General features: G+C 35.3%; 1 protein-coding gene across 7 annotated transcripts in view; it reads right to left on the bottom strand.

Moving 5' to 3' along the window:
* Positions 1-17,306, bottom strand: part of LRP1B (LDL receptor related protein 1B) — a 2,480,145-nt gene that overhangs the window by 1,048,900 nt on the left and 1,413,939 nt on the right. For all 7 annotated transcript variants that reach the window (XM_007494117.3, XM_056797188.1, XM_056797186.1 and 4 more), the window contains one exon: positions 8,368-8,587. In XM_007494117.3, coding sequence (XP_007494179.2) covers positions 8,368-8,587 — 220 coding nt within the window. The remainder of the gene's footprint in view (positions 1-8,367; positions 8,588-17,306) is intronic.

Genomic DNA, 17,306 nt, shown 5'->3' on the forward strand with positions numbered 1-17,306 from the left:
GAAGTAGCCTGGAAATGGTCCCTAAAATTTATGTGGAGCAATGGAAAGTCATTAGGAATATGGAGAGGTTTCAGTTGCCATATCTACAAATAAGTTTAGTGCCACAGGTTTTCCTAGTTTCTTCCTTTCCCCACACCACCACACCATACCCCTTTACCTATTAAATGTCTACCAACCCTTTAAAGCTCCATTCAAATGCCATCTCCTAAATGAAGCTTTCTCTGATCAAACAAAACCTCCCTTTTTATAACTAATAGTCTTTTTGTTCTTAGACTATCACAAAGTGAAATTTATACCTCACTTTTAAACACATGTATTAATTTGTACCATAATTATTTGTCACGTCCCCTCCAAATTATATACTTTATGAGGTCAGAGTTCTAGGTTTTATCTCCGTTTAATAGCTCTTAATTGAAGTTATCTAATCTAATATTCTTCAAGTAGTAGGCACTTGTTAAATATTAATCCAGTTAAATAGATTACTTCATTTTCTCTTATGTCACTCACTTTTTAACCCCTAAGAATCTGACTTTTGACCTCATCTTTTTGTAGGAACTGGTCTCTCCAAAACTACTCAATTGCCACATTTGGTGTCTTTTACTTAATCTTCATTCTTCTTGACTACTCTGTAGCCTTTGGCACTGTTTATCACCTTCTCCTTGCTACTCCCTTCTCTCTAGATTTTTGTTTTATCCATCTCTCTTGGTTCTCATACATGCCTGACCACTCCTTTTCAAATACCCTTTGATTCTCCTCCAGGCCATTCCCTTTAACCTTGGGTATCCTTAGGACTCTGTTCTGAGTTCTTTACTCTTATCTCTTTAAGATTAATTTGCTAGTGATCTTGAAGCTGATCATTGTCAAATCTACCTATCCTGCCCCAACCTTTCTCCTGAACTCCAATTTCACATCTCCAACTGCCTTTCAAAGATCTCCAAGCAGATATCCAGCAGACATCTTAAACTCAACATGTTCAAAATTGAATTATCTTTTCTCCTAAATCCTCCATCCTTCCAAAAGTCCCTATTACTATCAAGAGTGCCATCATTCTCTGGGATCCCAAGACTGCCTAGGTATCATCCTAGACTGTTCACTAGCTCTCATTCCCATACCTAATCTTTTGCCAAAGTCTGTCAATTTCATCTTTGTAACATCTCTGGAATACACACCCTCTTCTCCTCTGATGCTGGGACTACTCTGGTGCAGGTCCTCATCATCTCATTTCTAGACTATTGCAATAACCTGCCTGGTTGATCTGCTACCCCAAGTCTCTCTCTGTTCAAATTTATCCTTCATTTGTTCATGTGTAGCTCTGACTACATCACTCCCCTCAATTTCCCTTTACCACACAGACACAGACACACACACACACAGACACACACACACTAAACAATATACTTCCCAATATCCCCTAAAATCAAATACATATTCCTAATTGGTATTCAAAGCCCTTCATAACTGAGTTCCTCCCTGCTTCCACCCTACTCCCACATTTTTACTCTTGCCTTATTTTCCACCGTGACTCTGATTTAAAGACACTCATGCTGTTCCACAAACAAGACACTCTATCTTTTAGCTCTGGGCATTTTTTTTTTGCTTATCTCCCATATGTAGAATATTCTCCTTCCTCATATTTACCTTCTGGATGCTGTGGTTTCCTTTAAGTCTCAGCTAAAATCCCATATTCTATAGTATTGGTATCAAACTTAAACAGGAATGAAGCCTAGTATATTATAAATAAGTATACCTGAAGGCTTCAGATCGACTTAGAAAACCATACACTAATATAAATCATATTTTGTTGTATTTTTATGTATTTTGATAAATATTTCCTCAATGCATTTTAATATGATTCAGGCTATTGAGCAGGGCTGTGGGCCACATGTGGACCTGTAAAATGGAGATTTGAATCCCAGACTTCAATCCCCAGAAGTCCTTGGTACTTCCCAGAATTCCCTATAATCTCACCAAGGTGAGATAATCTCACCCTATAATCTCACACCTGAGTGTGAGAACACAATTTAGTATTTAAAGGGCTCTCTGCCTCTCAAGCTCTCTTCTTCCACTTCTAAGCACATGTGTCTCTCTACCTGGCATGCAAGATGTAGTAAGTGGCTGTGAATGGGCTACTCAGCCCTAGACACATACTTTTCTTATTTTGTATTTTCTTTATTCCTTGATTTCTAATCATCTTTAATAAACCTCATGAAAATATAATACCTTTTTTAACTAGAAACTAATTTAACTGTTACAGTTAATGGCAATCACTGGATTGGATGAGAACTTCTCAAATTAAAAAAAAAAAAAGGTAGCCTAGATAATGATTTTTAAGCCATGTTTAGCAAAGCCTCTTGACTCAGCTTGCTCCTGCTTGCCTTCTTGCCTGCCTCTGCACTCCTGAAATCCAGACCTGGTTGATCCAGATCACTCACCTAATCCTGTCCTGGCCCTGCCTGTCCTGCTCTGGCTCCAGCAGCCCCATGCTGCTGGTAGCTGCCCTTGTGTCTTCGGAATCAAACACCAGCTGGTAAAAACAGGGTGATTTTTCCTTAGACTACAATTAGCCTCCACATGGCAGGGGGCAGGGGACCACAGGGGTGGAGAACGAGGTAAAGGAAGAGACTTTTCCAAACAGGAAGTTACAAGCATGGCTTATATCAAAGGATATCTTTTGAGTGCAGTGATCCTGTTATATATTTCACCTGAGATTCAGGGGAGAAATCCATCTCCTTCTTTGGCCCAATTTGAGATTCCTAAAACCCTCACTATAGGAAGGCAGCTCAGGGGCTCAGTGGATTGAGAGCCAGACCTAGAGACAGGAGGTTGTGGGTTCTAACCTGGCCTCGGACACTTCCTGGCTGTGTGACCCTGGACAGGTCACTTGACCCGCTTTGCCTACCCCTTACCAATCTTCTGCCATCTGACAATAGGCTTCTAAATGGATTAAAAAAAAAACTTAAAGAGACTAGAGGTTATGTTTTTAAGGCATTTCAGACTCCAATGTTTTATAAAAAATGTCTGTGTTTTATTTTATTGTATTTTACTGATTGTTTTGTTTAATATTTAATTTTGTTGGGTTTAAGTTCATATATTAATGTATTCAATACTATTCTGTTACACTGAATTGTTTTAATGTACTAGATTTTAACTACTGCTATATTCTGTTGTTTTCCCCCTATAACTACACCGAACAAATATTATTGAATAAGCCCATATATAAAAACAGCCCTTTTTCTATTTTTGAATTTGTAAATTGTCACAAAAAGGATAGATGGATTTCATCAGAACTGGTTACAATCGTATAACAACCTTTGGAAAATTTAATGAGCTAAATGTCTCAAATTGATTTTAAGGGGTCTTTAGACATGATTTTTAGAATTTTTTAAACAATATCTGGTCGTTTTTCCTGCCCCTAACAGGAGGTAAGGTCCATTTTAGTAGCTGAAGTGAAATACAAATTTAATCCCCACGTCCCACATTTATAAAAATGTGAATGGATGGGACATCACAGTCTCATACTAAAGGAGCTGGGAAGTTCATCCCAGGGCATGGTACCCCTAGAAGACTTCCAAAAGAGGAGCATCTCTCATTTATAACTTTTCGGCTCACTTTATCCTACATCAACTGTACAGGGGTTTGGATTATTCCTAGATTCCTTTGATACATTTTTTGTAATGATATCTAGATTTCTTGATGATTTTCTAGACCCAAATGAGTTTTACTTTGTTTAAATATGTTTACCAAGGTTGAAAGATTTGTTATGTCTATAAAAACTTGTGACAAGTATCCATTTCCTTTAAATGTCATACAGCAGACTCATGTAAAAAAATGATAGTGTGTTTTTTGCTATTGTAATTAATTGGGCTATTGAGAATTTTGGGGATATTGATACCTACATGTTTGTACTACTGTCCTTTATAAAAAATAAGTTACCTTGTGAAATTCATTTGCTCATACTCACAGTGGATCATGGCCAGGAGTGAAGGGGAAATGGATCTCATTTTTGGTGAGAAAGCCTTGTATTCTATATTTTCTTAGCTGACACAGTGTGACAATGATTATAAGCTATATTTTTATTTTTAAAACTCTTTTATTATTATATTTTCCTTGCATGTGCAATATACTATTTCAGTCTTTTATTTTTTCTCTCCATTTTATATTTGAAGCACATGTCACCAGTATTAAGATTTTCTTTAACTTTTTTGATTTAGCAGTAATATAAGTTTAAAATACATTTGCTATAATGTCAATGCATGCCCCAAAAGATTAAGACTATAAAAATAATGCCACTAATTATTTTTAAAAAAATTATGGGATTTTACTTAATGATTCTGTCCAATTCCAGGACAAGATATACAAAAGAGCCATTGCACAAGGCCAAAGAAGCACAAAGTTTGATTTCTCTTATCAATTGATTCATATACCTCATAACTCAGCCATGCATCTCTAAGTGATCCCTATGTTTTTCAATCACCCTTTTCAGGGGGAGGGGAATGTATAATTATTATTATTTTATATTGCAAAGTTTAAATTCCTTGAGAGAGAAATTTTAGGTTAAGAAACATGCTACTTCTCCAAATCCAGAAACTGAACTGCTTGGAGAAGACACCATTAAAATGCCTCCACAGACAACACACTGCACCAAAAAAAAAATCAAGAATGAACTTTGGGTGTGGTTGATTTAACATTTAACTTGTATGTATACTCTTATCCCAAAGGGGACTACCCCCTAACTGTTTTTTTTTGTCAATGCACCTAGCAATTACTGGTTTTGTTCTCTTTTCCTTTTATCCACAAATTATTGCAATCTTTAAGTTGATTATGTTTCCATGATCCTTTTGGGGAAACTGGTTTCCCAAATATGATCATGGGGGAAATGTATAATGGAGATTTGAGCCCCAGACTTCAATCCCCAGAAGTCCTTGGTACTTCCCAGAATTCCCTATAATCTCACCTGGGTCCTCACCTGAGTGTAAGAATGCAATTTAGTATTTAAAGGGCTCTCTGCCTCCCAAGCTCTCTTCTTCCACTTCTAAGCACTTGTGTCTCTCTACCTGGCATGCAAGATGTAGTAAGTGGCTGTGAATGGGCTACTTAGCCCTAGGCAAGTGCTTTTCTTATTTTGTATTTTCTTTATTCCTTGATTTCTAATAATCTTTAATAAACCTCATAAAATATAATACCATTTTTTTTTTTACTAGAAACTAAATTAACTGTTACAGACCAGGGGCCACTTATATCCCATGTTAACTTGGTAAAACACAGAACCACTGAAGTAGTTAGCAAAACCAAGTCTTTAATCAGGAAAGAGACAGGTTCTCAATAACTGGTGGCCATACAGAGCCAAGTGCTAAATACCACAGAGTTGAAACCCTGGGGCCTCTAGGGACAGTGTCTCTGAGAGGATGACCATGTTAGATGATTCTCCAAAGAACAATAGAAATAGGGATCTTATATACCTTTTGGGGAACTAAGGACAGGGAAGTATGATTGATTGGCTTTACAATGACTGCAAGGAAATGAGAAGTCCAAGACAGGATTATCAGGATAAGGCGGATGCTTAAAATAGATACTAAAGAAAGAGACCAGCCAAGGACTGGGCTTCCTGGGAGAGGACTTTGATACAATGGGAGAAAATTTTAAGACAGGTGTTTAACATTTGATTAGATCTACTAGTCCTACCTAAATTGGGATCCTTAAGTACTTTAAGGTCTATTGTTCAGCCTGAAACAAAGTCAGCCAGGGATTCCCCATGAGGTGTTTTCCTAAGGAACCAGGGCAAACTTGGGGTTCCCAAAAACCCAGTTGACATACATTTCTGTTCTATAGGAATTCTTTTTCATAAGTTCTTAATTCTAGAGCCTTCTCCCTTTAATTTATTTCCTATTTATCCTATGTACAGCTTTTCTTTACATATTTGTTTACTTATTATGTCTCTCCATTATGTTCTGAGTTGCTTAAAGCTAGAGGATGTCCTTTGCTTCTTTTTGCATCTCCAGTTTATCTACCAGTAACAAAGTAGGTGTTTAATAAAGGCTTGTGGACTGACTGGCTGAATGAATTAAACGTAGCCATAGGCAAGAATTGATTTATCTTGGATAGAGAATTTGTCACTTTAACCTTTTGTAAGTTCTCAGTCTATGTGTATAGGAAAAGAAGATATGCATCTCTAAGAAGAAATCCCTAGCAGGATTTTCTAGAACATTAATGAATTTGGTAAAATCTCTAGGTCTTCAATCAGACCACAGGAGAAACTTGTAGTCTTACATCATGTGTATTGAGATTTCCAAAGGGGAGCTATAGATATTTTAAGAACTGAAATACATCACAGGTTAGGAGAAAACATTAACTAAAAACATCCTTGGATATGATTGATAAGCAAACATGAGAGTGGCTCTAAATTTATTTTGTGAGGCCTCATACTGGGAATGTTATTTACACTAAGAAATATTCATTTAGGACTTTAGAATTTTGTAATATTCATTTTAGAATAAAGTTTGTTAATTTTTCTTTTCTTCTAATAAACTTTTGTTTTAATATATTTTAGTCAGCATAGTTATAAAAGGGAAGTTCTTGTTGGTCAACTGGGATATCCAATGAAAAGGTATTTTTATTCTGACTATGTACCATCTCCTATATACGAACTCAGTTAAAGGAATCAGTCAATATAATAAAATATAATGAGTTATTAATATGCTTGAGTCAAAATTTTCTCAAAGGCAACTTGGGTTCTCGATATCACAGGAATCTCTGAGACAGGGTACTCTAAATAAATAAGGAACTGAAACAAGCTATCTGTAGAAAGCTGTACAAATAGAAAACGTATTTCTAAACTATCCAAGAATTCCCATAATTCATCTGGGCTCTTACCAAATGTAAATTAATGATAGAAGAAGAAAGGTAGAATTCCACTGAAATTTAACAGCCCTTATTAAAGAAACTATTGCTCTGCTTGCTGAGGGTACTCTAACAAAATTTCTAGTACTTGGATCATGAGTTATGATACCGCATTAACTCTGGTGCAAGACAATGCATTACTAGTGAAAAGTAAGATAAACAGCAGTGCCTGATTATAATACTAATTATATTGATGAGTTTCATTTAAATTTCAAAAACAGAAGATGTTGGAGTATGGCAAAATTAATACAAGGTTTTCATCTGAACCAATCAGATCCTGTTACAGAAGAGCCAGAAAAGAAGTGTCTCCTATATCTAATCAAAGAATGAAGGCAATTTCCACATAATTAAAACTCCAAATACCTATCTTTGTCTTAGTTAACTTCAGAGTTCTGGCAAAAATCCTCTCTCCAAAGACTTATCTGATATAATATTTGATACTCTATCTAAGCAGAATATGTAGGTGAACACACAAGGAGACCTTCACCAAATCCTATCCTATGGAATAATCAAAGTAATTAACAGGTATGATTTTGAATAAAATTTTATTGAGTGACTATTATATGTAGAGCATTCTAATAAACATTGCTATCCTTTTTCTGAATGAAAAAAATATACCCCAAATTATTATTAAAATAAATAAATAAATGACTAAAACTGACAACTAATTAGTAGAGTTCCTAATTGTATATAAGATTTCATGGAACAAGAAGATTGAGAAATTCATGTCACATATTTAGCTGGAAGATGGTTTCCATGTATGGTGCCACGTGGTATGAAGGTATTAAAAATGAGAATGCAGGAGTGATTTTATGCCTACATTTATTTTACTTTTGCTTCCCACCTCCTATCTTGCAGTAATCATTTTAATCACCCTTTTAAACAAGTGAAAGTCAAGCTTATCATCCAACATTAAAAACACCACCTTTTGGCTCAATAGATAATAACTCTACCAGGAGAGGTAAGAGAAAGCTTCCATTTAAGCCAGTTGGCCTAGAGCTCAACACATTTGTGCCACAAGTTAGTGTGTACCCCCACGTTAAATCCATTCATTAGGACTTTAGCCTTGACAGCATTATGTTCTCCATTTGAACAAATGCTCCATAATTACTTTTTCATTTGATGTGAATTCGAATGCCAGCTGTAAATGTGGAAGATCTCTGAGTATACAGTTGAGTGGCTCAGTCATAGTCTATTTCCTATAATACAGGGAAACTAGATTTTAAAACAACTCTGATGTCCTAAAAGCTTAAAAAATCCTTGGCATACTGCAGAGAGCTATGCCTGGTCTCCTGGAGGTGAGTGCCAGCTGCACTGCTTTCAGCTCAGCCGACTTTGGCTACCCCACAGAGACTATTGGCAGCAACCTCAGAGGGGTAAAAATAAACTTGAAAGTATTTTTAACACAACACAACAAGGCTCTGTGAAAGGAAAAGCCTGTGGGTAAAACCAGCAGTATTTGTCTTTTACCTTCCTGTTAGTTCCATTCAAAAACACTTTTTCAATGTGATCATAATAGGCATCACACCAGTACAATGTGTTGGTGTGAGAGTCCAGAGTTAAACCATTTGGCCACAGCATCTTTGAAGTCACAAAAATTTGTCGATTGAAGCCGTCCATCCAGGCCTTCTCAATTCTTCCCACGCTGTCATCTATTTCATCCTCCTCCCAGTCTGTCCAATACATCCATCTAAGAAATTATAAATAAGAGCATAAAAACATTATTTTAACCAGACACAACCAAAAAAGACTATGATCAGAATTTAAAACATTAGAAAAAATTAAATCTGGTCTTTCTCTGTATGCCTATTTCTAATCTGAGGCCACTGTCAATGAAGCACCAAGGGAAGTGAAGCCTTGGCAATTACCTGCTCAATATAATCAATGTAGACAGTCCATCTGGTTACATTAAGGCAAAAAAAAAATCTGAGGGCTATGGTAAAATTGACATAAAACTGTCAAATCTCTACTTCCCTTGGTATAGACAGTCTCAGAAGAACACATTATCTAGGAAATAACTTTTTTTGAGTTTTAGTGACAGGTTTTTAAGTTTTGTTCTCAACACTAAGAATATAATCAATTATATGATTAAAAAGCAGATTGACATGAGAATCCAGAACACAGTTAATGACCTACTCCAGACTTTATTTAATCTCAGATGAATTATTATTTTTTTAAGGTAGGCAATTGGATTGTCTTTGTTCTAAAGGGCACAGTCATACTGGGTTTGTTTGGCTAGGTCTAATTTGTCTTCCTGATGCAAATTATCTGTGTTTTATTGCTGCTTATTACTACCCCAAAACCCACAGAGGATGATTTAGCTGCACACAACTTTAATAACAGCGGGTTAACTGACCTTGAGATTTTGAGCTTCATTTCAATCTCAAATGAAAGCAGCTGTCTTTAAAAAAAAATCTTTTGTGCAAACTATAAGGAGCAGAAAAAAAATCATGGGCTTATGTCCCAGTTCCCTCATGGGTAGGGTCAAAAACACCCCCCATGTATTGTTTTAAGGTCATGTGAAAGGCCTTGAGTTATTAATTCAATTATAAGTTTTAATTCATTCCTCTCCCCTGTCCTCTTATTAGACTGCTGTCTCCAAGAATGCCCTTATTATGTACACCAATCCTACATAGCTATCCCCTTGGTAGGCCCCCAAATACTGCTTAGCTTCTTGGGCGGTAGCTTTTTGAATGTCTAAATATGCTTACCATGGTCACCAAACAACAGAATCACAAGTGTCCAAAGAAGATGATGATTCTGTTGAGAAACATCTTTCGCTCTCTTGGATTTTCCTCAAATAATGAAATTAATAGACACATCTCATTGTTTTATAGATTTAAATTTGGAAACATTGACAAAAAGTTGATTTATATTCTAGAAATTGCAACTTATTGTTCCACATTACCATTGTTAAAATTAAAATGTTATTAATTATCTCCTTAAATGTGTCCATAATCTAAACATATATATGTACATATATATATGCATAATTAATAGGGATAGTTAGACCACTGAATAATTAAATGACTTTTCTAGGGTCTTAACTAGTATGTATCAGAAAAAGTATTTGAATCCAGATTTTCCAAGCCAGTTCTCTATCCACCAGACACTGAAAATACTTTTTATGCCCTCTAATTTTTTTTAACTTCTAATAGTTGCAATATGCTTACATGTCAATGCTTAGATATTATACTACTACTACAAATAATAATAATGGTAATAGCTAACATTAACATAGTACTTAAAGGTTTATGAAGCATCACATATGTTATCTCATTTTATCTCATCATTCTCTCCTGTGTTGCTCTTTGAATGAATCCATCAGATTTGAATTCAGGGTGTCATGACTGGGGAAAGCACTGTAGCCACCATTAAATGACATGAATTACCACAGGCTGGCTAACTACATCCTAAAAACCACTGGGTCTTTCCATGAAATTGAATCTGAAATATCCTAAATATTTGTTTTCTCTCTCTATTATAATTTGACCTTTTGAGAATAGGTTCTGCCTTGCTTTTTGAATTATACCTTCAATGCTTATATGGTACTTTTGCATGTAAATGAAGAATTTTCATTCATTTGTTTCATTCAGATGGCAGGGCAAAACTTAATTGAAGAAAGGTCTATTTATTCTTTTTGAAGGTATCCTTGAAGAGACTATGAAGGAGTCACTAATGTGCTGAGTGGTAGATCCCCTGTGGTAAATTTAGATTAGCACTTGGACAAGAGTTTTACAAATTGATTAAGTTGGATATTTTATATTTTGTGGAAGATGGGTTGTGTGTAATATTACTTAATGGAGAGAATACACTTATTGATGAGATCACATGAAATATAGAACTGAAATATTTGAATATAAGTACATATTCTAATTAAGAAGATAGCATCTTGATAGAGCTTAAGTATATGATCATATTTACTCATTTTTTCATATTCAGCATCATATCAGATGATGAAAAAATCTATTAATATTACTGACAATAATTATGTCTCCTAAATATGTGGCTTCTTTGATCACTTCTAATAGTTCAAATTATAGCCAAGAAACTAGACTGGCAAAATATAAAAAGCATCATGGTCAAGAACTAGAGATAGGTACCCAGGATGTTTTGTGGTCCTCCAAAATTACAGGATATAGACAAAAATCTCACAGGATGGGACAAATATTACAGAGCACAGTGCCTGGAATGTGCTAAGCTTCTTGATTAATTGATTGATTGGTAGATTTAGAAAAGTAGAAGACTCAAGTTGTACCACTGGACAGGGTGTCCATCTTAATAAGAATGCAAATCCATTCAAGTGTCTAATACAAAGCATATTCCATACTATTGAAACAAGTGTCTTAAACACTTTCTTACTTAATTTACGAAAACATAAAGGCAGCTTAGACCAAAAAAATCTAGACAATTAAAAGTGTGTAAGCCATAGAAGATGTAGTAAAAGCATCACCATTCAGGTACATCATCCTATAGATTAAAAAAGAAAAGTTCTAAGATTACTTCTTTTAACAAATATCTGGGTAGGAAGCAATTTTATATTGAATTCTCCCAAAGGTATAAATACTTAAAATATTAAAAATATAGAAAATTCCCCCCCCCCATTATCTGGTGTATAACATAATGCCTCAGTGCACAATTTCTAAACTGGACAATTGAAGATAAACAAGGATAAACCTAGAAAAATTAAATATTGAGATTTTGTATGCATGTGTTTTTCTTTTTTTTTCAGTCACTCTCTTCCAAGTTCATAAGGCTATTATCACCAAAATACTCTTCACTTCCAAACTAGGACTTCAACCTTTCACCTTCATCCCCTTTTCTTTTCTGCTGTGGAAGCATCTTCAAATAAATTCTCCCACTACTCCTAGACATTACACAGTCATTCTACTTTTTGACGACTCAACATTTACATGAAGTGGTTTTTGAAATCAAAATATCACCTGACCACCACCCCTATATGTGTGCTCTTCCCCATTAGAATATAAGTTAATTAAGGACAGTGACAGTCTTTGCTTTTATATTTGTGTCCCCAGGGCTTAGCACAGTGCCCAGAACATAAATCATTACTTAATAAACTCTTGTTTTTAGAGGTACCTGGCTGGTACTGTATATAGTGGGCTGTGTTTGATCTAAAAAGATCAAAGTTAAAATAGTGACTTAGATACATCCCATGTTTCAATCTTGGCAAGTCACTTAACTTTTGTTTCAAATTTCTTTATCTGCAAAATGGTTATTTTTCTTAGATAAGTAGGTATTCATATTATAACACCTAACTAAGGGTTTTTGAAAGGATCAAATGAGATCATGATCAAATAGCAGAGAGCCTGGCACATAGAAAACAATAAATGTTTGTTTTTTCCCTTCCGTGTTGACTTAATGACCTTTTTCAATATATTCTATTGCTTTTGGGAATGACTGGGAAAATCCATGTGTTGAATTAAAAAATCACAGAATCTCAGAACTAGAAGAAACTTTGTAAGCCATTTAATCCAACATCTTCATGTTATAGTTGAGGAAACCAATGAAGAAAAAATTAAATGATTTGCCTAAGGTCAGAGGCAGAGCCAATTATGTCTCCTTAGTCTCAGTTCAGTGTTATTTTTACCATGCCATGCAATGGCAGTGATATTATCTCTAAAATAAAGTCAGAGGCCAAGGAAACATACCTCCTTCCTCAATGATAGAAGGTAGTAAACTATAAGGGCAGTCTGACATTACCATCACCCCAGTGCAGGCTTTCATCATCTCACTCCTGGACTATTGCAATAATTTGCTGTTGTCTCCCTGTCACAAGTCTGTCCTCACTCTAATCTATCCTCCACTCAGTTGTCAAAGTGATTTTCCCAAAATTCAGGTTTGACCATGTCAGTACTCGTATTCAATAAATTCTAGTGGCTCCCTATCACCTCAAGGATCAAATAAAATCCTCCAGCTTTCAAAGTCCTTCACAATTTATCCTGATGCCCCCCAAACTTTCCCACCTTTATAATGTACTCTCCATGCCAGTGACGCTGACCTCCTTGTTGTTCCTTGAACAGGAAACAGGAGTTTTGATTCAGGGCTTTTTCACCAGCTGTTTCCTATTCTTTATGGCTCCCTACTTTCATTTGTCTTCTTCAAGTCCCAGATAAAATTCTACCTTCCACAGGAAGCCTTTTTAAAAAAAAATATTTATTCTATTGGCCTCCCTCTGTGGATTATTTCCAATTTATTCCATATATAACTTGAATATACAAAATTATTTTTGCTTTTTCTTCTCCATTAGAGTGTGAGTTCCTTGAAAGCAAAGACTGTCTTTTACTTTTCTTTGTATGTTCAGCATTTATCATAACACAGTAGGTGCTTCATAAATATTTACTGACTAACAGATTGGTCAGTGTGTCTACTTGTTTTGCTTATCCTCCCTTAAACATATCATGTGCTTAATAAATAATTTTATCATTCATCCTTCAATGCAAGATTCTATGTAGGGAGTAGGACAGTATTATGAAATAGTTAAAGGTAAAAATAACTTTAAAAATCAATAAAATATTTAAAATAAATTTAGACCTTTTGCTATACAGCTATTCCCATAATTGGATTCTAAAACTTTTCCCAGCTATTGGAGAGTGTGGAGAGAATCCAACCCTGGGGAATAGTGTACTCTAGACTTCAGGAGAATGAATTTCAAAGAGTTCAGAGAAAAGGTAAGTAGGATCTCAGGGCCCAAATTTGTGCTGGGAAAATCGGTCTACGAAGCATAGGAAGCTCCCCAAAATGAAACTCTGATGGCACAACTTTATCTAATGTGGAAGAAAAGAGAGAACTTTCTAAAGGGCTTGGTGTGAATGCACTGGTAATTCATTAAATAATTTAAAATATTAAAGGCATATAAAAGACATAGGCAAAGGGAGAAAAGAGAGGATAAATTCAGAAGAGTGGCAGAGTATTAAATTCACAATAAACAGGTTGACATGAATGGTGAATACAACAAAAAGGCATATTGTGGTTATTTTTGAACAGAAGAAAGCTTGAAGAAGAGAGAAGTTTGCTACTTAGAATAGGTATGTAGATGATTACAGATAATAGACAGAAAGCAGAACTAAGTATTCAACTCTGTTTCTGTTTTTCCTTTCCAATGTGAATTATCTTCTTATTAGGAAGAATGGAATAAAATTAGTTAGCAGGGAGTTGAAACATAATATAAATGAAAGGAAAGATAAGAAAGCATCTGACTGCCCTCAATGAGTTCTAGACAACAGATCCAAATAGATGATTTCCCTTGGTATGGGAAGAACTATAAGTCTGACTGCAAAACTCCTTTTGAGGATCACAGAAAAATCATGAAGGATGGGAAAATTCTCATGAGCAAATATTATCTTGACTTTCAATAAAGCAAAGATATTCAAATATCAGACTGAGTTTACTTTCAATTTGTGGAAAAATTCTAGATCACATTATTAGAGAAATGATCTGTGACATTTGAGGAAAAGAAGCTAAGAGGCAGAATAGCAGGTACAGCAAGAATTCATTTACTTTCTGGAAAAAGTTAGTAGGTAGGTAAACCAAGCAAACACTATACTGTCACTAAAGACATCATAGTATTTAACAAAGTTTCTTAGAATAAATCTTGTGAATAAAATGGATATATATCCACTGATCATACAATAAGGTATATTGTTGTATGACTAGATTCAAGGTGGTGCTATTAATGGACAACTATTTACCTAGAGAATGTTCTCTAGTGTGGTGGGCCAAGGTGCTGTCCTTGGGTCCTTTATTGTTCTTTTTTTAATCAATGACACAAAGACATAGACAAACTATTATCAGATTTGAAGATGACACAGAGGTGATGATAGCTGACTCAATAGATACCAATAAAATTGGCTAATAAAATTAGAATATTCAAAAACTAAAGAGAACTTCTTCAGAAGATAATAGATTCCCTAGCATTAAAAGAGACTCACTTGAAAAATTTTCTATAAACCAGTTGTGGTCAGGTATGGGTTGGCAAAATAACCAAAAGTTCTTTTCAATGTAATTTTGTGATATTAAGGCATGACTGAAAACCTCAGGACATTTGCTTCACAGATAGGTGTAAAAATTAAAATTGGGTAGTCAAATGTAATAATTAAAATTTTGGTTTGACAAAAATAATAATGTTTAAAAAAAGAATTATGGTCCTGTATATAAAATTAATTTAAGTCAAAATGTTGTTAGTAGCTCTTAATAATTTAATTTAAAATACATATAGTAAAAAGAAGGATATGTTTGAGGGAAGTAGAAAATATTTCCTGGCCTACCAGACTAGAGTGCCTTTTCAAAGAAATATAGCTCACTCCCAGACAAAGTTCCAATCTCCACGTGGAAGTTCAGTAGCCTCTTAATCAAGGATCTCACCAGAGTAAACCTTTTCCTTCAGCTTGAGTCACAACACCAAATCTATGCAGTGCATAATGCTTCTTCAGCCTGATTCACCAATGCCGAATGTATCTTCCTAAAGTGCCTCCCAGAATGAATCACAGACAAAGCCTTCTCTTCAGCCAAATTCCTCCTAAAATGACCCAAGGGGTAGAGCTTATGGTCTTTGGGGGTGTGAACTTTTTCTGTTAGTGACTTACTAAGTGTTAAGTAGGGATACTTTAAGTTCTTGATTGATTAAAATAAAATAGACAAAGGGAATAAAAATCCCTTTTCACAGAATATAAACTCTTATGTCAAAGCAGACTGTTCCCTAATTGGCTTTTTGTCAATAAGCCTACCTTTCATTGGTTTTGTTCTTTTTGCTTCTATTTCCTTCTTATTTCCAACTACTATTGTAATATTAAGAAGAGTAGCACTTCATATCCTTAAGGGTCATGAAAAGAAAGATGAAGATAAGAGTGACTTAGTGGAGGCATTAAGGAAAGAAATGAGCACTAACTGAAAAAAAATGAAAAAGAAAATCAAGGAGTGGCCATAGCCTCTCTGTAGGAATCCACAAATCAACTATTAATATGTTATTTTTGTGGAAAAAGGGGTAATGTAAATAAGCTGAAGGAAATGGAAACAAATCAAATCAAAAATATAAAATTCAGGAATAATAGTAATTTTGGGAATAATAACAATCATAGAAATAATAAATCAAATGAATCATATCATGACCCACAACAAAACATCCCAAATGGGGACCATCCACATTAGACTCAGGGTGGGAATCCTCCTCAGCATGGGGGACCTTAGAGAAATAGCTAAGGATCTTTTTGATGATGCAAATAGGGGAAAAGGTCTATGGAATTCGAGAGTGAAACCTTTGATTTCATAGACCCTGATGTTTTGATACCAGTTATATCAATCCATTCTGCCCCCCTCCCCCAAGTAATGAACCTGATGTAACTCTGAAGGTGGGAAACATGTATTATGATTGCCTCTTAGACAGTGGAACTTCCAGGTCAGTTTTGGTGAGTAAACCTGATTCTGAATGCAATTCTATTGTTTCTTTAAATGTAGTAGGTGTATCAGGAGCACCTCTAAAGGTCCAAAAGACTAACCCTCAAATGGTGTCTGTGGGGTCCCGATCAGTAGAACATTCTTTCCTTTTAATGCCTGGTTCCCCTATAAATTTGTTAGAGAGAGATCTTTTATGCAAACTTAGAGCCACAATAACTTGCTCTCAAATGGCTCCATTATGCTAGAATTGCCTGAGTAATCGTTAAATTTTCTCCCTGTACTTCTTTTAGAAGGTCAGGAGGTGAAAGAGCCTCCCACCTTTGAAATCCCAGCCAATATACCTGAGTTTCTCCAGGCCACATATTCTTCTGAAGTAGGCCTACTCAAATCAGCTGTTCCTGTTCAGATTAAGACAACAGGTAATCCACCTCCTTCCACTCATCAGTATCCCCCATCAAAATAGGCAATTGAGGAAATTACCCCAGCGATAGACTCATTAGTTGAACAAAGAATAATAATTCCATGGAAATCTGAATATAATACACCTATTCTCCCTGTAAAAAGTCAAAACTATGCCCAGATGGAAAAAAATATCTATTGATTTGTACAGGATTTAAGGGTTGTAAATAACCATATTGTAAAAAGGCATCCTGTGGTTCCAAAACCAGCCACAATTATCTCCTCTATTTCTAGCACAGCCACATACTTTACAGTGGTGGATCTGTGCTCAGCATTTTTCTCAATCCCTATTCATGAAAATTCCAAGAATATATTTGCCTTCACCTGGAAAGGCTCCCAAGGGACATGATCCTGGCTACCATAAGGTTCTGTGGACAGTTCCACATTGTTCTCATAAATTTTAAAACAAGATTTAGAAAATATCAATTTTCAGAAGAGCTGTTTTGATACAATTTGAGATGATCTGCTTTTGGCCTCACCAAATGCTACAATATCCCAGGAAAATAGCAAGCATCTTCTTTTAGAGCTACATAAGAGAG

Source organism: Monodelphis domestica, chromosome 4 (genome assembly GCF_027887165.1).
Source record: "Monodelphis domestica isolate mMonDom1 chromosome 4, mMonDom1.pri, whole genome shotgun sequence".
Lineage (NCBI taxonomy): Eukaryota > Metazoa > Chordata > Mammalia > Didelphimorphia > Didelphidae > Monodelphis > Monodelphis domestica.